The sequence below is a fragment of the Mixophyes fleayi genome, chromosome 11 (assembly GCF_038048845.1).
Source record: "Mixophyes fleayi isolate aMixFle1 chromosome 11, aMixFle1.hap1, whole genome shotgun sequence".
Lineage (NCBI taxonomy): Eukaryota > Metazoa > Chordata > Amphibia > Anura > Limnodynastidae > Mixophyes > Mixophyes fleayi.
In genome coordinates, this window is record NC_134412.1 from 62,693,440 (window position 1) to 62,720,553 (window position 27,114).

Genomic DNA, 27,114 nt, shown 5'->3' on the forward strand with positions numbered 1-27,114 from the left:
TTAATTCTATAAAAACATATGGACAAATGAACATATAAACATAACCGAGAGGCCTCAAGGGTACAATATATTAGATAACTAAAAACTGTGATCATATAAAAACATTGTCAAATATAGACAGAAACATAGGGCATATAGTTCATTGGGCAAAGTAACATTGCATTCTATTGTCTAGGCATTGAATGGTATTATCCATAGGGTTAAGCCATCATACACTACCGTTAATACGGTAATTACTCGCTAAATTTCAGCTCGCAGCTCCTAGAGCTGCGAGCTGAAATTCAGCAAGTAAATTACCGTATTAACGGTTTTCTCGCGCAATATTACCGTATTAACGGTAATATTTTTAGAGCGCTCGTTTTTTGGGGATCTCGCTAACAATTAAATACACCCCTTAGTATGAATGATCCACTGAATACTTTTGCATGATCTCAATGTATTAATATGCTCATTGTCTTTGGGGTAGCTCCCAGTAATTTTTGTCAATGGTATGCTCCAGCCTTGATGATTCTCACTTCTTAACAAATATAACTTCCTACTGTTTATTGAGGATTCAATGTCGTTTTATAACATTTATATTGTTCTCCCTCTTTTTTACTGTACCAATGTGCGTTGTATTATTTCTTTTTCACAATGTTTTTATTGCTGTAATGTCGATGTAAACATGCTCTAATAAAAAGTTGTTTAAAAACAAAATTGACTGGAAATAAATGTTATTGAGGTTAATAAAAATGTAGGAACAAAAAAAAGGGCCAAATTATTTGATTTTAGCATTTTTTGCAAAAAAAAAATACAGATCCAAAACCAAAACACATTAGGACGGTTTTGTCAAAACCAAAACACGAAGTTAATACACATCCAAAAACAAAACATGGGGGTCAGTGAACATCACTATTATTAAGCACAATTTCAACCTATTGAGTATGTGAGCAAAAAATAAAAACTACTGGAAAGTCAGACCCCCGAAATTACAATTATACATGTTGCATTGCACCAACTACTCTGATATGCTGGAGGGATGTCATTGTGAAATGCTTACTTATAATCCTTAAGCATGGTTGCCAACTCTCCCGGATCGTCCGGGAGACTCCCGGAACGCTGGGAAATCTCCCGGACTCCTGCGAGAGGACACGAAAATCCCGAATTTTTGCCGATTTCATTGAGGTCAAAATGCGCATGCGCCGGTGACGTCATCGGCGTGATGACGCGGCGCTGCTATTCTCCCAGAAGACCCCGGCCATTGGTGGAGCACGGAGCTCCCACGCCCATGCTGCCCTCTGGATATATACAGCCTGGAGTCCTAGACCAGTAAGTGAGGAGGCATCTTGTATGTGTGAGTTCGCCCATACTATGTTATATAACAATACAAAGAGGCAATTAGCATCTAATTGTGCTATACGGAGGTGGCAAGTAACTCAGCTGTAAGTTTCAAGCACTATAAGTATAAAACATTAATATTAATAAAAAGCTGCCTGGTTGGATGATTTATTAAATACATTTTATTTTAACTGAATTAATGAAAGTTACTTTTTAATGGGGCAGGAATGCTGATAGACCTATCAGATAGGTATAAAACATTAATCAATATTTCTTTGCAAGCTGTCTGGTTGGATGAATTATTTTAACTGAATTAAGAAAAGTTATTTTTTAATGGGGCAGGAATGCTGATATGTTTTATTTCTTTTGAACATTGGTTGATTCTATCCATATAATAGGGAATATAGACTGTAAACTGGGCCTGATGTGAAAGCATTGTGTAATATATAGTATGTAAATAATTTTTGCATCAACTTCGCAGTATGTGGTCACAAATATTTTCATTTTTGAGGCTGTTAATAAAGTGTGGAGTCAATGAAAACCTGGAGAGAAAGTAAATACTCATTCAGTATTACAAAGTTTGTGTATGTTTCAACAGGAAGTGCATACTTGCCATCTTTATATTTCTATTATTGCCCCCGTTGTGAAATAGCGCAGTTGCCTCATTTCGTTTTGGGTTAGTGGGCACAATATGACGCGATTCTGTGGGCAGGATGCAGTAGAACAGGCTGCAGATTTTTTTTTTATTTAATCAAACCTCACTAGGGATAGTTAAATTTAATATATATATGTAGAGCCGTGGGTGATATGGAGACACAGCCTTTTTGGACGTATAACCCCCTTCCCCAGTCATATCTATTTTTTCAAAACATCCCTAAGCCTAAATAATTACTAAGTAGTCCCCCACCTTGCATACCACTTTCCCTGGCTGTGGCACCCCTGTGAGATTACCGCTGCACCCCATGTCAGTGTGTAATAGGTGAGTGATGTATAATTTATTGCTCTGTTCTGAAATCGAATATTTGTGCCACTCCTTTAGATATTCTGCATTTGCTCTTGGACATCATTCTGCGTCAGATATCAGTACATTTGGGCCTTACCAGCCAACCAGGAGAAGGTAAGAGTTAACATTTTTATTTTGCACATACACAATTTACTTTGTAAGCTGTTCCAATAGTGGAAGACACTTTAGTTCAGGGGTCGGCAACCCTCGGCGTGCAGCGCCCTGCACTGTGGCACATTGAGCGGCTCTCAATGCAGCACATCTCCACAACACTGAACTGCTGCACATTTTGTGTTGTATAGGAATCGGGGGCATTACTGTGGAATAATATGAATATGAGGCACAACTATATGGTATGTGGGCGGTACGTGGTCGGTGCTGGCCACGCCCAGTGGGCGGAGCTGGCCACACCCAGTGGCCGGGGCTGGTCACGCCCACCTTGGTTTTTATTTTCTCCCTGAAATGAATTTTCAAAAGTTGGCAAGTATGTCCTTAAGGCATGGTCTGATATAAAATAATAACATGGCCAATAACAAATACAAGTAGTTATGAAAAAAAATATTGAATTTGCTAGTCAATACATCCAGCATTAGTAACACATTCCTGGTCCAAAGATCTCAGTAACAGAAGTAGAACAATCACACAAGTATTCAATATAAACAGCAGTCACGTGATAGTTTCCTCTTGTCACAGTCACACTGTTGCCAGGAGCTAATGTCACTCACTGTCACACCCCTCACCCACCCATCTTTACGACATAACGGTTTTACGACACTTTTTCACCGCACGGCATTTGTGCGCAATGCATGAGCGGCTAATGTCGCCATCTTGCTACACCACATGCCATCAGTGATCGTCAAACTTGAGATCACGGGAATAGTCGACGCCATCTTTGTCCACCCAACTTATAATGATACATTTTAGGATTATGGTGACAGTAACTAAAAATACGTAAATAATTAAATAAGTCGTCGGTTAGTTAGTTGTGCGGCAATCTTCATTTGACAGTTGGTTTAGGAATTTAAGAGTGATATATGCTTCTTTCTTACTGGGTGTACCAAGATGGCGCTTTTTGGGTGTATTGGTGCAAGCGCGACCTCTAGGGGAAGAAAGAGGTTAATGCGTCTGCCGTAAGTGTTCCCGTATAGCCGGGGAGGTCATTGAAGAAGGAGAGGACCGAGGCCCTCAGTGTTCCCTCCGCAGACATGCTCCGCCTGTGCCTGAGGCTCCGCGGTCCGGTCCGCTCTGTGCTCCCTGCCCGTGGGCACGGGAACCCAGCAGGGCGGACGCGGAGGTACCACATGGGAACAGGGAGCCGGCTCAGAGCTTTGGTTGGGGCTCCAGTGAGTGAGCCTGTAGCCCGACTACTGGGGAGACACGGAGCGGAGACCGGGCGGAGGTGGTACAGCTTGCCCCCCCATCAGAAGGTGAGCAGCCGGGTGTGTGGAGTAGCTGCGGGTGATGGGGTGACAGCATGGTCAGTGTGGTAATATAGCTGTCACCTAGTCCATAAGGTAAGTATTACAACTAGGCAACCTATGGTCATCCAACTGTTGTGAAACTACAAGTCCCATTGTACCTTGTTAGCCTCTGAGTGTCAGTACATGCTGGGATTTGTAGTTCCCAAGTACATTGGTTACCTAAGCTTATATATTGCACAGGTGGGGAACACACTGCTATTGGGAAGATGGGGGTGCAGTGTGAGCCACAACCTGAGCAATGGGGACAGGGGTCAGAGTTGCTGGGTCTCCGATGAAGGGCAGGGGTAATACATATGAGGAAGGAGAGGCTGTGAGGTATTGGCTTTACATAAAGTGAGTACATACTAGTTTGTTCAAGGTGACTATATTCGTGCTGTTTGGTGAAGCAGACTTATCCAATTGCAATTCCCCATTACATCTTTACAAAGTGAAAGTTGCTATTAAAATACCTTCCAAATATTTAGACTGTTAACTATCCTGCTTCATCTGGAATTATGCATAGAATGGAACATTTTATCTTATTGCTTTGCTTTAAGTGGACTAGTGGCAAAGTATGTTCTGGTAGGTCTAATCCTCCATGAGAGTATGCTTTGTAACCTACATCTGCAATGAAAATGTATTCAGTTTGTCATATATTAATTTAATTTACAGTACACAGTGATTAAATTGCACCGACTGGTAAACCCAGCGTCTAATTCAGTCCATGTGATGGTTCAGTCCATTCAAGCTGCAAATGTTCTGTAAGGTTGTTTTTTAGCCGCCACATCTAATTAATTACTCATCGCTTCCTTGGCAAGCTCTGACAGGTGAGCACACTGGGGTTTTATCAGTACCCTTTGAAGGAAAAACTTTTTTGTGTCTTCTTTTAGTTGGGCAGTGACTAGTGGGGACACAGTGCTCTCCTCCAATCCTAGGGACTTGTGTGCATTTTTAGGAACATTTATGAAATGCTAAACTCTCCTTTAATTTATATAACGTATGTAGTGAAAAGCACAGAAAGGTTTCCATAGAGCTCCATTGAAGAGCTCTGGATGGCCTGCAGTTTGCTTGTTTACCCTGTGGTGTTGTATCTGCAATGGCCTAGCTTCAGATATTTGCATAACAAGCGTGGAAGGGAGGTGGGGTTGGACCTTTGAGCATACTTGCCAACTCTCCCAGAATGTCCGGGAGACTCCCGCATTTTGCGTGAGTCTCACGGACTCCCGGGAGAGTGTGGCCATCTCCCGGATCTGCCCACTTCCTAGTGAAGTGGACAGAATTAGGTCCAAAACACTGCGATTCACCGGGAATAGCTGCGTTTGGCCCCGCCCCAGCTGTAAAATTGCGCGTTTTGCGTCATTACGTCACGGGGCAGGGCCAAAATGAATTGATTTTCGGAGCCCCGCCCCCTGCACGCCCACCTTCCTTGGCAGGCTCCCGGATTGTACTTGCCATAAGTTGCCTTTGTGTTGTACGGTAAGTGTGTGTGTTGTATTAAGAAGGGGTTGTCTTACAGAGGACAACCCTGTTGCATAGATGCAGCAGGGCAGTGGTTCCCAAACTGTGCGCCTAGGCTCCCTGGGATGCCTTGGAGATCTCACAGGGGTGATTCGGCCAGGGCCAGTGTTAAGCAAGGCGGGGGACTACTTGGTAATTATTTTGGCTTAGGGGTGCCATGAAAATTTTTTGGAGACCCTAAGGGTGCCTTGAACTGAGAAATTTTGAAATCCACTGCAGCAGGGCATTTACAAACCAGCAAGTTAAAATTGCTTAAAGGTGAAAATCGCCTCATCAAGGTATGATAGAAGTGTATATGTCAGTCTTTCAAAAGTTTACATTGTAAATTGTACGTCTTATGCAGCAGAACCCCAAACAAAGGACCAGATTCATGATTTCTGCTATAAAGTTACATAGCAAGGTTGTATAAGACACAAGTTCATCAAATTCAACCCATTGAGTTATACAAATTGATTTCAGTGTCTTAACGGAAAACCTTTTCCTTTCTCTAGGTACCTTTGCCTGCCCTTTCCCCCACAATGCAGATGGGAACCATTGCCCGATGGGAGAAAAAGGAAGGGGAAAAAATTAATGAAGGGGATCTCATTGCCGAGGTAGTAATAACCAGAATTATGCTTAAAATTATTTGCTACATTATAGAAATGATTTATTGTATTGCAATATTGTATTGTCTCCTACTTTCAGCAGAGGAACCCATTGTGTGGTCTGAACATATATTTCATGATGCAGCCGATTAATTCAATTTTTTTTTTTTTTTTTTAGTGATCCCATTAGTGCCTAGTTAAATGATCAGCTTCATTTACAGAAATATGGCTTTCTCCACTATGTGGAGTCGGCAGGTGCACTTTTAAAGCCTTGTACACCTTTGGTTAGAGGGTCTCTCTCTTTACATGCAGAGTACGTTCATGTGGATATAGTGTACACAAATTCTGTGTGACTTGGGCAAGAACAATGTAAGAATGCATTTTGCTTTAATTTAAAAGCAATTGCTTGATATTTAAACAAAGAAAAGAGGGCCCACATTAATCAACTAAATGGAGTGCAGTATAAAGCGGTACGCTATTTAGTAACCACATGTATATGCAAAACAAGTTTTTAAAATGTGACTTTTAATAAATTAATAAAAACTTGATGTTGACTACATACATTCATAATAATCTTAGTTTAAAAGCCCTGGGTTCATGATATGGACTTTGTCCATTGATGTGTCTGTAAATAACATTTGGGTAATTGGCACATCCTGGAATGGTTACACGTTCACCTCCAAAGTTGCTCCCTTACAAGTAGAATAGTAGCTAATGCTACCAATTCTGTGACCGCTGCTGTCAGATTGGAGAATGAGCTAGGTGGTAGCCATTGCCTCTGTACAAATCAATTAGGCAGAGTGAGAATGTGGTGAATTCCTAAGAGTAGTTCTCTGATAGGTCTGACGGCCGTAAAACACTCCCACGCTGTTCAGCACAGCAAGATGTATGTAAGAAACGGCACTCTCTGACAATGGGGATAATGGGATAGCTTGCATGAACTACCTTCCTTAGGAAGTATATAAGTAAGGGGTGTAAATTTAAAAAAAATAAAGAAGGGGAAAAATCCAAAGTGAAAAAAACCCAAACTAAACATTAAAAAAAAGTGAGCATATATGTCTGTAATTAAAACTTCTATGTTATAAGCGATAACTGATAACTTGCCCCCTACAGTACATATTATGGGTATTAAGAGTTCCATTTCCTGTATAAAACATATTTTATATGACCACAACTTCTAATAACCTTATAATTTACTGTAAAGTGTACATTATTCCATATATTATCTCATAGCTGATGAAACGTTAAACAGACATAGATATTGGATTCTATTGCTGGGTGAAAGTCTAGGTTAATTGCCCTATGAAATGTCAGAAGTCTATTAGAGCAGCCTGTTGTGTAAGCTCGGAGGGTCAGATTGAGTGGCTGCACTATCTTGAACTTAGAAACATAGAATTTGGCAGCAGATCAGAACCACTTGGCCCATCTAGTCTGGCCATTTTTTAACCTATGGCAGCCTCAAACCCTATTTGATACTTAGTTCTTTGTAAGGATATCCTTATGTGTATCCCAAGCATGTTTAAATTGCTCTACTGTATTAGCCTCTACCACCTCTGATGGGAGGATACTCTACTTATCCACTACTTTTTCTGTGAAGTTATCTTTCCTGAGATTTCCTCTGAACCTACTTCCCCCCAGTTTCAGTGCATGTGTTCTAATATTTATCTTCCTTTGAAGAATGTTTCCCTCCTGTACTTTATTAAAACCCTTGATATATGTGAAAGTTTCTATCATGTACCCCCTTTTACTTCTTTGCAGCAAAATATACATATTAAGATCTTTTAGTCTATCCGGGTAAGTTTTGTGCTGTAGGCCATGCACCATTTTAGTTCCCCTTCCTTGTACAGTCTCTAGTGTGAGTATAATAGCCATCCATCCAATTCTAGATATGACCGTAACAATGACCTATACAGTGGCATTATTACTTCTTTCTTTCAGTTACTACTTCATCTCCCTATACAACCAAGCATCTGACTTGCCTTTCTCATTGCTTTGTTACATTGCTTACCTGCCTGACATTATGACTCCTAGGGACATACTCAATTGGCTTTTGGGATCGCAGCCTCCTCCTTCCCGATACAGCTACACCGCAGATTTCTTTTTCGCACCCCATAGGGCTGCGAAGGGAAGTCTGCGATGTGGTGGTACTGTAATTGCACTTTATATTCATAGCCACGTTACGCCGCGATCCCAGAAGCTTATTGAATATTCCACCTAGATCCCTTTCCTCATCAGTGGTTTTCATTATAGTGCCATTAATGTTATATTTAGCCTTTGGGATTTTGCAAAACAAAGTGCGTGATTTCGCCTTTTTTGACAGTAAACTGTAGTTGCCACTCTCTTGACTATTCCTCTAGTCTACCTAGATTGTCAATCATTTGTTTTACCCGTCCTGGTGTGTCTACCCTGTTGCATAATCGTCCATTTACAATTTCACCAATAAAGATATTAGTCCAAGTACATATCCTTGTGGTACTCCACTGGTAACCTCTCCCTCCTGTGAATGCACTCCACTTTCTACAACTCTCTGTTTTCTATCCTGCAACCAAGATCCTATCCATTCAACCATCTTAGAATCCAAGCGCAAGTTTTCGAGTTTAACAGTCTGCGATGTGGGACTTTGTCAAAAGCCTTACTAAAATCCAGATCAGTTACATTTACGAGACCCCCCCCCCCCCCTTCCTGGTCAGAAAAGTCAGTAAGATTTGTATGACATGAACCCCCATCCCCCTCCCCAGTAAATCCATGCTGGTTGGGATCCTGTAAGGTTCCGGATTCTAGATATTCTACAACTCTTTATTTTAAGAGGTTTTTTTCCATCAACTTCCCTACTACTGATGTAATGATCACCATCTACAGGTTACTTATCCTAACGTTTTGACTGTCAAATGTCAGAGGCCTCCGAACATTCCATTCTGATGCTCACTGCACTCTTACATTTCTAATAAGACTTCTACATTCAATAATATTTGCCTGCTGGTGACAATTTAGGAATGGCACTGTTAGTCCACCTGACAGGTTGCATTTGCATTCTTTAAATAGGTTTATGATATGTGTCTGTATTAAATATGTTTTAATGACTGTAATATAAGTTACAATTTAGAAATTTGTTTGTATTTATATGCAAGTGTGGTACGCATTGATCTAATATAATTTAATTTCAGTACTCTGGTAATGGATGTTGAACACCTTCGCTTCCTCTGATAGGTGCAGATAGTGTTAGCATGATTTTCAAGACTGATTCTCTAGCTCTCAATTTTTATTTTTATTTTTTTTTAGCTTTTCCTGTTCAAATTACCTATGTAACAACAGTTTGAAGATTTAAAATTTAGATGTCATTAATAGTTCTGTCTTTAGTGTGTCCCAATTATCCCAAGAAAATCTTGGGGTTTTTTTTCCTGGAAATATTTAAAGGACATCTAAACTAGTTTCACACATACGTCCTAACAGTAAATTTTTTATTTCACTCTTAACCTAACTTTGTATTGCAGTTCTGTTATAATATAAAGTTTAATCGTTTTAAGTATTTTCACCCCCTTTATCACGTACAACTCTAGCCAACCCACAGCTATAAAACACTGTCTGGTGCTGACATAGGACAAGTGGCTCAAATAACAAAGCATTGCAAGCCAGTTCTCAGCTTCCTGTGACAGTACTGGATATGCCTGTGCGCATGAATCCACCAGTTTGCAGACTGTAAAGCATTTTTGTTACCTAGGAGACTAGCAAGCCAATCACTTTAAGCTTTTTCTTTTAAAATATCTGAACTGATTCTAAACTATATTCTCTAAAGGATAAAATACACAGCATGCCTTACTTAGCTAGTTAAGCACATCAGATATTTAGCTCAATTGTATATAGCTACCCAGTATTTTAATGTACAAATGTCTTTCCTTGCTCTCATATTTGCAATGTCTACTTTATTTTATATTTTTAAAGTACATAGTTTAGCACAGTAACTACATTAATGCATTTGTCATCCGAAGGATGCAAGGTTTGGGTTGTATGAACTTGTCAAAGTTTTCTATATTGCGTGCCTTGATCAAAGTATGGGAACAGGGCAAAGGATGTAGTAATCTTTCTGGTAACCTTATTCAACTGACCTTTTACACAGGTAGAGACAGATAAGGCCACAGTAGGATTTGAGAGTTTGGAGGAATGCTACATGGCGAAAATCCTAGTGTCAGAAGGAACAAGAGATGTCCCCATTGGTGCCATAATCTGCATCACTGTAGACAAGTGAGTGACAGGCAAAGTATCTATCTCCTACTTACCAACTCTTTACTGGTTACCTCCGGAAGCTCCAGGAGGGAAGGTGAGGTGGGACAAATCGAGTCATGGAGGCTCCCATTGTGTCCTCGGGATGTGGGAAAATGGCCTGCTCTCCCGGGAGTCCGGGAGACCCGTTTGGGAGTCTAGCGGACATTCCGGGAGAGTGGGCCAATATGATCTATCTCCTGTGGTTTGTGAACAGATAACTCAGTTTATATATTCTTGTGTATTGCTTACTGTAAATTATAAGGATTTTGTAAATAGACAAAGACTTCTGTTAACATATAAAGACTGCAAACCAACTGCTTTCATACAGCTCGAGGAAACCAGAGATGACTTGTAATATCCATAATTTACAGTAGGGGTTGCTGTATTCCTCTAAAATAAACATGATTTTCTACTGAACACTGAAGTGATAATCAGAATTCATGATTTATACAGATGTATATTATCATTTTATATTTTCAGTCTATAGAAAGAATGCCCATTCAGTGGTACGGAAATTACTCGACAAACCTGGGTAGTAGAACTGCTAGCTTCACTTAGACCTTCATTTTGCTGTGCGCTTGCACTGTATACACTGCATAAATTTTATATTTTTCTTTTGTGTTTATTTGCTTTTTGACTAGTACATGTGCTATATATTCACACAGGTCATCTTTAAGAGCTAGGTAAACTTTCTACTTGGATAATCATGTTATTGATGTAAAACGACATAGTTCTGTTTAAATACAAAGTACTCCATTGAAGCTTTTGGTTTTTTTTTAAGCATTAGGAGCAAAGAATTATGGCTTTCTTCAGTTTGTTCTTTGACACATACCCTTAATATTACTTTTAAAATGATTAATCTTAAAGCCTTAGTGAGTATTGTTATTTATTAGTCTACATCCACTCATAACCTCTCCGTAACTTTGGATGCAGATAAAATGTATGACTGGCATGTGTGTAGGGTCGCCAAGAGGATTTATGGGCACCGACACTGCTACTTTTTTGGGCCCCTTCCATAGCCACGGAAAGGGATGTGGCCACTATACAGGCAGGCCCAGACCTTGGTACTTGTTACCCCTTCCCCTCTTGATGCCTCTGATTGCATCTTTTACAGGAGTCGCAATAGATTTTAGAGAATTAAAGGCTTCAGCTTTTGCTGACAATGTCCCTTTTCTCACTAGTAGTGACACTACTTATTACGGTATAGGATACAAAGCAGTCAACAGTACATTATGTAAATAATTTTGTACATAAGGCTGGGCTTATTCTGGTTCTATAGAACAGATTTTTTTTTTTTGTATGTGAGCATAGTGAAAATTATAGAATTGAGTAACTAATACACTTCTCACTATGTTAAAATACATAGAAGGGTATAATTCGATTAAAAGGATGTGGAGTGGTTAAGATGGGGGTGGAAGAGCCTAAAGCAAATACGGATGGAAAAGAGAAACGCACACGTCTACTCGGAAAATAAGTTTACAGTAGGTGTCGCGTGTTTACTTCTCAGTTAGGTGGAGGGTGAGCTTATCCCATAAAGTAAGTGCCAGAGTTCTCGCACTTTGTCGAAAGAAATCCCTGAGTTATTTAGAATCTTGGATATAAAGATGCTTCTGTGATTAGTTATATCTGGCAAGGGACAGAATTCTGTGTGTGTGTGTGGTGGGGGGGGGGGGGGTTCTGATTTGGCAATTCACTGCTTTTAAAATATTGGTTTCTCTTCCACTTTATTCATATCCAACGCCAACGTTTTGGACCCTTGAATTTTTTAATTTTTACAAGAATTTAGCCAAATATCAGGGTTTGTAACAAATTTGAGCAGACACTGAAAATCTCAGTTCGACTAGACGGTGGCATCCCCCACCCCCCTTAGTTTGTTTGTGCCACAGATGAAATTATTTATGAATCTCTATCCTCAGATATTGCAAACCAACCGGTATGACACATTGCAGCCCTTTAATCTACAGAGCTATAGAAACTCTAAAGTGGCACACCTTGCCAGGATCATATGCAAGCTGATGCTATTGTGTGCCCCGAATAAATCCACTCCTCACATTCTACATTGCAGCAGTCTATTTGGACAGGAGAGAAAAATGGAGGCTTCCTTCATATAAGTTTTATGCCAAACAGGCATGCGCCCTGGCATAACACAAACACTGCTGGATATAACGTGTATTATATGTATATATAAGTAGTGTTAATATATTTATAAAGTCTTAGACATGCCTGTATACATTGAGGTCTGATGTCATAGCTTACAATTGGTCACTTTTCACGCAATTGCTTTTGTGTTCATTAAGAAAACTTGTGTATTATAAGGAGTAATCCACCCCCTGCTGTAATTTATTACATATGTCACCACACCCTTTTGTGACCTATATCATACTTGCCAACATTTTTTTTTCCTTTTCCGGGAGATGCCGGCTGGGACGTGGGCGTGCAGGGGGCGGGGCTGCGAAATCGCGTCATTTTGGCCCCGCCCCCGTGACGGAATGACGCAAATCGTGTCATTTTACAGTGGGGGCGGGGCTAAACGCCGCGATTCCGGGTGAATCGCGGCGTTTAAACTAAATTTTTCCCCCTTCCTATCAGGGAGATTGCCACACTCGTCCGGGAGACTCTCGCAAAATGCGGGAGTCTCCCGGACAATCCGGGAGAGTTGGCAAGTATGACCTATATGAAGGACTCGGCATTGTTCCTTTCCATAGTTTCAGAAGTCCTCATTGACTGATAATATCCCTGTAATTTATAGTAGATGCTGCATTATCCCATAGACAGTTAACTGGCTATGAGATATATATGTGTATCATTATTTGAAGCAGCAGTTCTTACCAGACTTTTAGTGGCACCTTTCATACCCCCCCCCCCCCAGACACCTAATACTAAGAATGCAGAACACAGTAAGACCTGGAAACTGAGGGGAAAATTAAACACACATTGTAGATATTCACATTTGCTTCATTTCCTGGAGAGGGGAAGCTCTCTATCCATGTTCTAACGGGGGCTTTAACATGTTTAGCATTATGGAAAGATCATGCTCTAAACCTCGTATCCTATTCTCAATTTAGAAATACATTGCCAGTCTTTCTATGTGCATCAGTCGCTTATTTACAGACCCAAGGTCATACATGCACAGTAAAAACTGCATTGTGTGAATATGCTACAGAAAATCCTATGGTTAGCACTTTTACCTTCACTAATCCATTATCCCTCTCAACCAGGAATATACAGTATATTCAATAATACGTTTAATCCTGAATTACGCCACAACCACTGTTTATCTCAAAAGCTGCAGAATGTATTCCTTATTACCACCTACTATCACACGCCTGCTGAAATCTCATGTTTGAGCAACCAATCTGTATTCTATAATAGTATGTACTAAGCAATTACTACATATAGGATATTGCTCTTAAAGAATACAAATGGGATTGTCAAGTGTGCATTGACGCTAGCAAATGTGGATGTATAATAGCCATATATTTCATTGTTTCTGTCCTTGCTTTTAATGCGAAAAGATTCTGGAATATGTACAATTCAGTAAAAGGAGAATAACGATAATGTTCACTCCGGAGTGAGCCAATTTTGTTATTGTTTGTTTGGGTTCCTCTTTCAATTGTATCTTCTTTACAAAAAAGTTTTTGACAATTTTATCTGCAGGGAAAAGATGATCATTACGCAATGGATAAGTTTACAACTCCTTGGTACCTTTTAGTCTTACAAAATTTAAGGCAACTTTTGCCAATGGACTATATACAAACCGAATTAAATAAAGACACACAGACAACACAATTCTAGACTATACGGCTCCTATGTATTCCGAGTCTTCTAGAACTGTAGAACAACGGCTGTTCCAGGACTTTCACATCTCAATCTGGTACATGACAAAACAAATATATGGTCACAGCCCATTAAATCTTAAAAACAATTTATTGATTGATTCAGTAGTTTTAATACTTATTTTGAAGATGCACAAAATGTTAAACCCCTCCCCAGTGTTTTATTGTTTTGCATGATTATTACAGTTTTTTAAATTGTTTAATTGTATTTCTTAAAGAAATAATACACAAATATTTCAGAACACTGTCCATTAATATAATCATGACATGAATATAAAAACAAAATTAACTGTATCTATGAATGTTGACAAAAGGGCAAATTTGCCCATAATTAACTAAATTGTGACGGTGCATTTATACTGATCCATAAATACTTATAAGGGCTGTGGTCTACAGTCCTTATAGTCTAAACCAAATCGCTCTAATTACTTAGAACTTTCAGGGCTAGATTTACTAAACTGCGGGTTTGAAAAAGTGGAGATGTTGCCTATAGCAACCAATCAGATTCTAGCTTTCATTTATTTAGTGCATTCTACAAAATGATAGCTAGAATCTGATTGGTTGCCATAGGCAACATCTCCACTTTTTCAAACCCGCAGCTTAGTAAATATACCCCTCAGTGTTAGAACTGATTTTGTTGTATTTAATTTAGTAATCAAATTTTATCTGCTGCCCAAAAGCATCATTATCACTCTATATCACAGCCTGTATCTCTTGTAAACAATACAATTCTCAGTTGCCACATTTATAAATAAACTATTTTGTTTCTCATTCAACAGGCCAGAACTCATTGATGCCTTTAAAAACTACACCTTGGACTCTGCAGCTCCTGCCACCTCCGCTCCTATAGCTCCCCCTGGAGCTCCCGCCCAACAAACCCCACCGCCTGCAGTTCAAGCCCCCGGCAGTTCTTATCCCACTCACATGAAGGTGAACTGGGCGCTCCCTGTTTTAGGGGTGCAGTATATCTGCAAATGTTTTACAGGAGCCTAAATACTGGGATTATGCACCTGTTACAGATATCGGAAATCACTGAGCAGTTCTGTGGTCATATAAAATCATGTTCTGTAAGCAAAGTGCTTTATACAGATCACCGACCTCTGGGATGACTTCTCTTATCTGTAATAACTTCCTTTTCCTAATGTCTACTGAAGTGATGACTTCTTCATAAGCAGTCTCCATATATCCATATGTTGTTTACAGGAATTTATATATCTATTCACACAACTTCTTATCTTGTGTCAGGTAATCTAAGGCTATAGCAGTTATATGTGCCAATGTATTCTTACTAATAGTTGTATATGTCTGCATTCCCAACGGTTTTCTCTGCGTGTGTATAATATATATGTATATGTGACGCTTGGTGGTCACCCTTGTGCGGTGCAGATTACCGTTTACGGTGCACACACATCGGTAAACAGATTTGCGAATTTTACAGGTTGTGGTGTCCTGACAAACATCTAGATTAAATGAGAATCACCATACAGCTTTATCTTCCATTCTGATTGGTTTAATGTCTAATGTAATCAGATTAAATTGTAATCATTACTGCTGCCCCACAATGTCAGGCTGCCTTTAATATACTTTTACTGATATTGTTATACTACCAGACATTATAGAAGGAACAGCATAATAAACAAAATGATGACATATGATAAGTTCAATTGGTCAAAATATCATTTATTAAATATATTTATATTTGGATTTAAATTCTTATAAGGCATGCTATGATAGTGGCAGCGATATCTGGCAGTTGGCCTCACAATATAGTATGGGTTAGTCCCAAATGAACAATAATGGATAAACGCGCACATGCTGGCATGCAATGGGTTGTAAGTAACAAGATTTTATAAGAGACTGACGCAGGAATGCGTAACGTCCCTCTTCACTGATGTCTGGTGAGTGGGAGGCAGCTGACAATATTACACTTAATTTATATCATTTTAAAGCCAAGAGTGAGTTCATTTATTTTAAAAGCAAATCTAACATGTATTTTATTTCTTATTTTTTTTGTGTGTGTGTATACTGGAAAAACATATGAAAAGCACACCTGACACTATTTCTCCCCTGTCCTACATAATAAATGTCGGTGTGTAATTTCGATCATCTATGTTGTGTTTTGTGCTGAACAGATCGTGTTACCTGCGTTGTCACCGACAATGACCATGGGCACAGTGCAGAAGTGGGAAAAGAAGGTTGGAGAGAAACTCAGTGAAGGAGATCTTCTGGCAGAGATTGAAACAGATAAAGCAACCATAGGTATGACACTCCTGTAAAATATGGAGTATGATGTGGTGCAACAGTGGCTACAAAAGCATAGAAGAATCTTTGCAACCCTGCTGCCAGGCCATGTCTCTAGGCTGTTGTCTTATGACGTTATCAAGCATGATCAAGATTTAGTGGTGGGGTTTTGCAAATCAATGGCACTAGGGCACGGTTAACTTTGTAAACAGTTGTTTACGCCTGTATTAAAGCTAGTGATACTCTTACAACAGGAATATTGTTAAACTTTAACCTCATGATATTTCCAGCAAGCATATATAAAGGGAGCATAATACAAGGTTTCTATCATTCTTCAGTTACAATGAAAAACGGAGGAGCCTCAAAAATGTAGTAGTACTAGTAGATATAATATGTGGTATGGGTTTACTTGTCGGCTTTCTTCAATGCTAATTAATTGGGCCTGTCGCCTATACATGCACATAACCAGTTTGCTGAACCAGTATGCAACCTATCAATATTATCCAGTGCGGCAGTTCCATACTCATGAGGTACGGGATCCTAGGGAATTGATACGCTACATTCTCATAAACATTAGCTCCACTATCCAATGTGTGCAGGGGATATGTCCACATTATATTTACTGAACATACTTTGTCTTAATAAATATGGTTTATTATAGGAATTGTTTGTCTTTTATAATGGATATAGCAGAACTAGAGTTCGATGTATGACTTTTATTTTATTCAAGTTATGAATTCCCAAAGGAGCTGATTTATTGTTTTAGTTTTTGCTGTATTCGGTAGATCACCATATCAATAGATAAGTGGAGCTAATTATTACCATAAATCACAATTAATTTAAAGCCACAACCAGCTGTTCTCACCAGTTACATATATAACTGTATTCCAGGCACCAGCTATGTTGACTTTAACCTAACCATGTTGTCAGTCATCCCACCAACTTGATCTCTAATGTACTGTTTCTTCTTTCTGGTGCTCTCACTCATTGTCAGGAATATGACAAAGATACAAAGTCAGACTACTCCATTGTGATAAATAGTTGTGCAGTTTCTTATAATTTTTTTCTGTTTTGCTAAGGATTTGAGGTGCAAGAAGAGGGATATTTGGCTAAAATCATGGTACCTGAAGGCACTCGGGATGTACCTCTTGGGACACCTCTTTGTATCATAGTGGAGAAAGAGTCCGATATTGGAAGCTTTGCTGATTACAAGGAGTCAGCCGTAGCGGTTGACATTAAACCTCAGCCTGCTCCCCCCACTCCGGTAGGTCTTTGCTATCAATACAAACTGACTTTTTAGAGGGTTTCTTCGCATTATTCCAGTAGCTCGCTCTCTTAATTTTAAGCAGTTCTAGAATGTTGGGAGCTGGTAGTTCTGCAGCATCTTGAGGGATACAGGGTGAAGACTTTGGGGTGAGGCTTATACAAATGATCAAAGTGCAGTAAAGTCAACAGTAAGCTCCAGAAAATTGTTTACTACATCCCCTTTGACTTACACATACACACTTTAAATAAAGTTATTATTTTTAATTCACAAGACATTAGGAATAATAGGCACACAATCCATGCTAAAAATACTCTATTCTCTTTATTATATATTATGTTTTTTCTTGTACCTTCAGACTTCAACTATTTGAAAATATGTCTGCCTGGCACAGTCCTTGCATACTATATCAACAATCTGTTTACATATTGGTGATGGTGTTTCTGGCAGTGCATATTTATATATTGTAATGCACAAGTCAGTCTGTCTCCACGTTCCTAACCATGTAGTATTTTTATTTTTATTTTTTTAAGGCTGCTGGGCTGCCGCCAGCTCCATCAGTGGCTGCTCCTGCTCCCACTCCAAGCTCTGCTCCTACTGTGTCCAAGGGGAGAGTGTTTGTGAGTCCATTGGCCAAAAAGCTGGCGTCTGAAAGAGGAATAGATGTGAAGCAAGTGAGAGGTAAGAGTTCTGGAAATAGTGGAGGAAATGGGAAAGATTGCGGTTACTTTATCTTAGAAAAACTAAGCTAATTAACTCATTGTTGCCCCTCTATGGATTGCCTTGATAATAATAGTCTGTTCTCTGATCAATCTTCTAATCTTCTCTATACATGTGTGTAGTTGATGGTTGCACTTTATAATAAAGTTTAAAGAGCTTCTTCTCAGATTGATTCCAGTCACTTGACCTGAAGCTCAGTGCTGCTATCTGTCTGTCTCATTATCATATGCTGGCTGCAATGTTTTTTTTTACAATTTGGTCTTTTGGGGTATATCAGGTACTGGACCAGAAGGCAGGATTACAAAGAAAGATATTGAATCCTTCATTCCTCCCAAGGCTGTTCCTGTAAGTATCCTCTGCTTCTTCCTTCATTCGTTTAATGATACATGGATTCACGTGTGTAAGTGATATGTTTATTTCTTGCACTTTTACTGCATTTGTAATTTGGTGCTTCTGTTTATGCCATCAGGCTCCTGCTGCTGCGGCTACACCCCCAACCCCTACAGCTACACCGTCTTCCCCTGCTGTGGCTGCTGTACCTACTGGGGTTTTCACAGATGTCCCTATTACCAATATTAGAAGGGTAAGACCATTGTTCCATATCTAGTGCATCCATTTTTGTTCTTGCTTCTCTAATGCCTCTCTGTTCTATCACCTTGTTCTCTCTCACCTTCTATAAACTTCTCCTCTTCTATCGCTCTCTGGCCTGCTGTACAACTCCTCCTCTTCTATCGCTCTCTGGCCTACTGTACAACTCCTCCTCTTCTATCGCTCTCTGGCCTACTGTACAACTCCTCCTCTTCTATCGCTCTCTGGCCTACTGTACAACTCCTCCTCTTCCATCTCTGTGCTCTCTGGCCTACTGTACAACTCCTCCTCTTCCATCTCTGTGCTCTCTGGCCTACTGTACAACTCCTCCTCTTCCATCTCTGTGCTCTCTGGCCTACTGTACAACTCCTCCTCTTCCATCTCTGTGCTCTCTGGCCTACTGTACAACTCCTCCTCTTCCATCGCTGTGCTCTCTGGCCTACTGTACAACTCCTCCTCTTCCATCGCTGTGCTCTCTGGCCTACTGTACAACTCCTCCTCTTCTATCGCTGTGCTCTCTGGCCTACTGCACAACTCCTCCTCTCCTTGCTTTCTACCTCTAAATAGTGTGTCATAGGCATTACACACCCACACATTGTATACAGTAAAACAGTATTTCAAACCTTTCTGAACCTGTGATTTATAATTCAGCATTGTGGAATTGTGTGTAGAGACATTATTTCTCCATGGTGTTTCTACTTTTCCCTATATTTACTTTATACTCTTAATGTGCTACCTTAATGTTTCCATATCCACAAATTATTTCTGGTAATTTTAATTTGTGGAGGATATTTTAAAATCATGGAGAAAGCAGAATGTGGAGGTAAATTTGCATAAGCACTCAATAGTCTATTATATTTACTTCATTCACAGTTTATCACTAAAAAGTGATGGTTAAAGTGGCTGTATTTGTTTCACCCCCATGGTCACTGTAAATGAGCACAGCCGCACATTGCGGTGATTTCTGGCAGCTCATTGTGGGGGGGGGGGGTTAAATGAATTCCCACCTAAATGTAATATCTGATGGTTGACATTGTCTTGTTAATGAGCTGACAACCGTCATGGGAACGGAGTAGTTATGAGGTCACAATTTTCAGTGTTTTAAATTGTTCAAAAAGGAGCATAGCAATCTGTTATATAACATGTTATACACATGCTCACTGCTGCTCTTTGTCTGTAGGTGATTGCCCAGCGGCTTATGCAGTCTAAACAAACAATACCTCACTACTATCTTTCCATTGATATAAACATGGGAGAAATAGTACAGTTAAGAAAGGAACTAAATGAGGTAAGAGCTAATTCATATCTATATATTTGTATCAGACCAGACCTAACTGAAGAATTTTGCTGTGCGCTGAATATTTATGTAGTCCTTGTCAGTCTTGTTCTTAATGTAATATATATGAACCTATGTATATTGTGCGGCAAATTGTGTCACGTTGTGCTGTTGGCTGCTTTTTTTGTCCATATAAAATCATCCCTAAAATACAGTGAAATGTGTAGCTGAGTCTTTAGCAAAAACAAAACAAAATTGATATGTAAACTCTAGTGGATGTAAGAGAGAAGTGCAGAGTGGTAATGGCTGGAGAGAGGTGGGGGGGGCCGGGGAGGAGAGGGGGAGAGATACATGGCGGCTGCAGGCCAGTGATTTGTAGGAGGGCTCTAAGCCAAACATGTAATATTAAATCTGTGCAAATCACTTGGGAGGGGGGGATTACAGGTAAGGAGAAGGTGCAGAATAGGAAGTACATAGGAGGTAATAAATAACAGGGGAGGCATAGGCTGGTGGAGTCGTGCTGGGGATGGGATGTGAATTACAGGAGAGTGGGGTGAAAAAGAAATTGTTAAAATATGTGTTTCTGTTACAGCTAATGTCAGACATGTTCTAAAGTTGACATCAGCTGATTGTATTAAATATCACAGAGCGCAAGACTGACTTACTCTCTGAAAAATGTAATCCTGTCTGACATGCATGTGATATCCTGTGGGGGTAAAGGGATGGTATGATGATCCTGGGGGCATTGCAGGAATGACTGAAAATGTGACCCAGAGCAGGGAAAGAGGTGTCTGGTGCAAATCTGTTTACTCCTAACCTGCACAGATGGATAACATGAATTTATATCTAGCAACTGTAAGGGGCACAATTAAGCTTAGGGAATGTTTGTTTGTGTCCTTCTACGTACTATGTCACTAAATTGTGCTGTCGGTAAACCTAAATATCCAAGTTCCAATCTTGCTAAGACTTTTGGATGGAAGTCATTAAATGTAGATTTATTTATCGGTAAAGGAATACTAGTTAGTCTGCTTTGTAGACGTTGTACAGAGACTGTAACATTCGGTGCAGCATAAACTTAATATGATGTAGTATAAAACTAGGAGAACAACCCTTTGACAAGTGACCTGACCGGCCCATATAAATGTGTGAAATCTCCCCGTTTCACAGGTTACCAAGTCTGACAACATTAAGCTTTCTGTCAACGATTTCATCATTAAGGCGTCAGCCTTGGCTTGTCTGAAAGTGCCTGAGGCAAACTCCTCCTGGATGGACACCGTAATTCGACAGTAAGTCCAGACATTTTTTTTGCTTAGTGCTGGAAGTATATTGTGCTTTACAGCACAAATCAATCTGTCAAATATATCTGAGGAGTTCTCATCCACCGCTAACTCCAATATTGTCATTCACATAATCGGTGCATACCTGACTATATCTATAGCTTTCTAACACTGGCCGCACACGCTGTAGGCAATTGATATTGCAGTATGTACGGTACCTGATCCCACACTGCTCCCCACTTGACCCCTTCCACACATTACAAAATGCTCTGCTCCTGAATGCCCCACTTCATTTTCTTTTGCAGATATTTCAGAATTAATTGATGTTAGAAAGTAAGTTTCATTGAATTCAGCACTGTAACTGGTAATAGTAAGTTTAGTGGGGGGTCGGAAGCAGAGCAGTTTAGTCCCAGTTGGAGGAGGTCATGTTTGAGGGTCTGATCTTTATGAAATGAATAGGCATTACAGGGCATGTTGTAATATGACCGCTAATGGCCTGCCTATGCCATCACCTTTGGACTGCACAAGCATACCGTAATGATGCCAGAAGTGATTCATTTCCATTATTCTATACTTAATATATAAGTGACAGCAACACCGTTACAGCTCCCGTGATGAAGAAAGATAAAACTTCTCTGTGTGTGATGTAGTGTCCGGACATGAAAGTGATTACTGCCCGACAACAGTCTGGCCATGTATGTGGGACGATGACTAAGTAATGTGTCAATTTCATCTTTGTCGCCTATTACAGAGACATTTTAAGTATGAAACTGGTTAAGCAGAATATTGGTGCCTGTGACACTGGAAACTGATGCTAAGTATCTCTGCTGCTGCTTTTGTATCTTCCTAGGAATCACGTGGTGGATGTGAATGTGGCAGTGAGCACACCCGCTGGTCTCATAACACCTATCGTCTTCAATGCTCATATTAAGGGCCTGGCATCTATCAGCAAAGATGTGTTGTCTTTGGCTACTCGAGCACGGGAAGGCAAGCTAAAGCCCCACGAATTCCAGGTATGCTTCTTGCCGTGAGAGATAGATCTTTACTTAATATATGGAAATCATTTTTTCAAAACCTATAGTATTTTCCTTTACTGATAGATACTTGCATATTACAATAGTGGTTTGGTAAGAATAGTTTGCACTTGACAATCGTAGAAAATTATATTTGAAGAATTCTGTACTGTCTCTTTAAAAACTTTTGTATTCGAGTCACACACCTTATGAGGTTACGCAGACGAGCCTCTGATGGTAAACTCCACACCTTTGGGTGAAACTACTGGCAGAACCACAGAACTCTACTACATGTATAACGTTTTTTTTTTTTTTTCTTCCTTTGAACATCTGACGGCGCATTCCTGAAGACTCTTGTCTATCTAGGGAGCCTTATTTATTTACTTATTTGCCATTATTATAATGGAGTGAGATCTGCCATGCTTACTCTTCTATAGAGGTATATTGATGCAACATTCAAATTGATCTTGTAATCTCAAATTATCATGAAATTACTAAAACATGCTCAAACAGTCACTTGAAAATGTCTCTTGATCTAAAAGAAATAAAGCAGTCCATATTATGTATTTGTGTTTCATATGATCACACTATTGGCTGATAGATATAATGTGCCCCACCCCAAGTTGACTTTGAATATCCATAATTTAATGTAGGGCGAACATTGATTTATTTTAGAATAAATAAAAACAAATACATAGAATATATACAAACAAAACACAGAAATAACAAAGCAGCACATGGACCTACACATTGATTTAGTAAAATGATTCATATATTTTATTTATTTTCCCAAGTTTACTCTGCAGTACACTTCCAACCTGCATTTGAGGCCCCGTCACTTGTCCTAGCTGCTTCTTACTGTAGGGCAGAAGCTTCTGCTACTGATCATGTAAATCCCTTGGCCCGGGCAGCGTGCGGGTGTCTTGTCTCGGATCTGTTGTGAAAGTGCTCGGGTTCTGGGGCATGTAAAACGCTCACACTGTCAAAGCCAGTGAGGATATCTGAGAATTGGCAGAGCTGCTCCTGTGGGGTGGGTACCATTTTCCAATGTTGATAATTCCGACATCGGTTACATCTAAAAAAAAACCACAAAAAAAACAAGCGAATGAAACAATGCCTACAAAAGTAAAATATAGACTTGCCATAAACATGACAGTGGAGATCCTCGGCATGCTTACGCCCCATACCGACTTGTCTGAGTGCTGGTACTTTGAAATTACGTCACTCTCCATAGCCACACACATATCTCGGTATTTAAAGCGGCAATGTCTAACCCCACTACTTTAACATCTTAGTTACACGTTGGGGTTAGGCATTGCCGCTTTAAATACCAAGATATGTGTGTGGCTATGGAGAGTGACGTAATTTCAAAGTACCAGCATTCAGACAAATCGGTATGGAGCGTAAGCATGCCGAGGATCTCCACGGTCGTGTTTATGGCAAGTCAGTATTTTACTTTTGTAGGCATTGTTTCATGTTTTATTCGCCCTTTTTTTTTTTTTTTTTTTTTTTTTTTTGGAGATGTCGTTATGGTGATAGTCCTTAATATGACTACCACCACTCCTGTGTATCCACTCACCTTGGGGGGCCGAATGATACAGATATTATATACACAAAGTCTGCTGACATGTATAGTAACATTCCAACCATCAGACAAAGCCACACAATAATCATATATCTGCCTTTGCATTGCCAAACCGTTTTCCCTTTTCTAACAAACACTTTGTATTTGAAGTTATAGAATCCCCCATTTGATCGGCTTCAATGTTTTATATTCTAGGGTGGAACATTTACTGTCTCCAACTTGGGAATGTATGGAATCAAAAACTTCTCCGCCATAATAAATCCTCCCCAGGCCTGTATCCTTGCTGTGGGAGGGTCAGAAAACAGACTGGTCCCAGCAGATAACGAGAGAGGGTAAGAATGTAACAATAGAACGGTAAATAAATGTTTTGTACATCCACTAATCATAGGAACTTTTTTTGTCAGTTCTGTGTATGGAATGAACTGTATAGAAAGGAGACCTGTGTCAGACTGTATTGGGAGCGTTTCTTCTATGATCTCATCACTAGTGTACAGGTGGTTTTGTAGCTGGCATCTCTTGTGCTTCACCTTCAGAAAGGAATAGATATATAGAAATAGATATATAGCTTAGAGTGATTTAATTTATTTACTTAGTGTATTTCTTTCTGGTAAAATACCTGAGAATCTCCATTTCAGGTACATCTTGGACACACCTTGAAATATAAGGCCATATAGTTTAATGAAAGAAAATGTCTTTGTTAAAAATAGCAATAAGGAAATGTAGTGTAGTCTGCAGTAACCAATCAGATTGTAGTTTTCGTAGTCTTGCTATATTGCCTGTTGTATCCCCATTTGGCCTGATACTGCTTCATAGAGGCCCAAGAAAGTAGCTTAATTTCCATTAATAATCAGATTGAATTGAGTATATCATTATCTGGCATGGCCATAAATGTGGTTAGATAATCACTGTCGGCCTGTGTGAAATAATTTGGCTTGAGCACCAAACTGCAAGATCCTGAGCACTTGTCGGGCCATACTGGAAGGTAGTCCTATTGCCCCCTTTAATCTGAGTGCGAACAGTCAGTAAATGTGAGACTGGTTGGGAAAAGATACAAAACATGCCCCTAAAAGTCCAGATACTTGACCTTCTTCTCCATTGTATTTTTGTGCAGGTTTGACGTTGCCAACGTGATGTCTGTCACTTTGAGCTGCGATCACCGCGTGGTGGATGGGGCAGTCGGTGCTCAGTGGTTGGCCGAATTCAAGAAATTCCTGGAAAAGCCAACGACCATGCTGTTATAAATCTGGAGATCCTCGGGTCAACTAATCTACTCATACAAACTATTTATATACTTCAGTCGCAGAACACAGATAACAGGCATCGTTTTTTTTTTTATTTAAATGAACAAAGGAACAACTTCTTAAAGTGGCTGTTTTTTATTTTTTATTATTCCTCATACTGTACAGTAACCAGTCAGTGCTCTCCACTCCAGTAACTGTTCTCAATCCGCACAGGACTGTAGTATGTGACTGTCGTTAATGGTATAAATGTCTTCTTACCACGGTCACTGTTTCCTGGGATGGTTTTAAATCATGGCTGTCAAACACTTCAAGAGCAGGTCATTTATATATATATAACATGTATAAATATATGAGTGGTCTGCTTATTTGCAGATGGATGAATAAATGTATGTTTAGGAAACTCTGAGCCATCTGATTCATTTCACTGGTGACCGTGTCATTTACAAAGGTATCACTTTAGTTCTTGATGAGCACCATTAACATATCATAACTGAAGATATTTAGCATAAGGCTGGTATTGGTAGAATAATTTTTCCTATGTACACTAGACTTCCTGTTGCCATACCTATTGAATGACATGACATGGATTATTGCAGATTCTATTTTCTGGAGTAGCATGGGATATATATATATATATATATATATATATATATATATATATATATATATATATATATATATATATATATATATATATATAATATATATATATATATATATATATAATTTGATACATATGAACATTAGAAAATACTTGAAAAAAGTGAAATAGAAAAAGGGCGCTTCTTTAAATTAATGAAATGTGTACAAGTGAATAAAATCATTATGAGACAGCAGCCAAGGACAAATAAGACCAATGTGCAAGTGCAAATAAAAGAAAAATGTTGTTCGGCGCTCAGAAACAAACAGTATATAAAAATCACTGTGTCAGCATATACATAAAGGAGAAATTTGTGCACAATATAGCTATATTGGGATTAAGCTCACCTGCCGGACGTCAAGGCATCTCCTGTAGGTGAGTCCCTAAGCTAGTCATACAAACTTATATTTAGGGTGTTCCATTTAAAACCTTCCCCTGAACATCCATCTTATAAAGCCTGTAGCACTTGTAGGGAGTGGTCAGCTCCCAAAAATACTTGTTTATTTTGGATCCACTTTTACATTCGGTTAAGTGGCCCCTTTTAAGACTTCATATTTCTGGTTGAAGTGGTTAGTAACTGTACTTTAAGACAACTGTTGTCACTTTACGGTAGAAGTGTCTTTGTAATGAAATAGAAATGTCTCTTAATAGTTAGGTGGCAGCAGTATTTTTTTTTTTTTTTTTTTTTTAAAGTGTTAAACTGTAATGTGACGGGTGGGTGATTAGCTGCAGAATGTGGTTAGGACTGCTATGAGGACAAGGTGTCATCTTGGCGTACTTTTGTAGGATTATAAATGAGAAGATGCACGCAATTAAAAACATATTTGTAATGTAGAACAAAAGTGATGCAGTTATTGTATTCCTGGCTCATCTTTCCCAGGATGTTTCACTGATAAATCCATCATTGGATCCAACAATGTCTGTCATAGGTTGCAGCTATTATGTACAGAGCAACTTCTACTTCATATATTTCATAGTTATTGACAATACTGCTGTGTATTTGCAACAGTGGGAAATTGGAGAAACCAGTGTTTCTTTTATACTAGAGTATCTTAGTAGAAAAAATATTCATATTCTTTGGTAGTAAAAAAAAGCCTAAAACTGTGATCACCTTAAATATCACTTTTAGAACTAAGCAATATAAAAAGCAAATTACCTTTTTAAGTTTAGTGAGAGAATACTTCATCTAAGCTAGTAATGATATACAATACACACACACACAGAGACTAAGAATATTTATACTGTGACACGAAGACCTCTAACATGAGGCTTACAACATATTTCTTGTATA

General features: G+C 39.3%; 1 protein-coding gene across 1 annotated transcript; it reads left to right on the forward strand.

The window, feature by feature from the left end:
* Window positions 1-3,443: 3,443 nt before the first annotated feature.
* On the forward strand, window positions 3,444-25,583 carry DLAT (dihydrolipoamide S-acetyltransferase). The gene is made up of 14 exons (XM_075190999.1): window positions 3,444-3,747; window positions 5,790-5,891; window positions 9,997-10,121; window positions 14,758-14,908; window positions 16,111-16,237; window positions 17,299-17,483; window positions 18,017-18,164; window positions 18,481-18,548; window positions 18,673-18,786; window positions 19,972-20,079; window positions 21,235-21,353; window positions 22,195-22,357; window positions 24,138-24,274; window positions 25,054-25,583. Exons 1-14 carry the CDS (start codon window positions 3,526-3,528, stop codon window positions 25,181-25,183), a joined length of 1,899 nt encoding a protein of 632 aa, XP_075047100.1. The 5' UTR covers window positions 3,444-3,525; the 3' UTR covers window positions 25,184-25,583.
* Window positions 25,584-27,114: the final 1,531 nt, after the last annotated feature.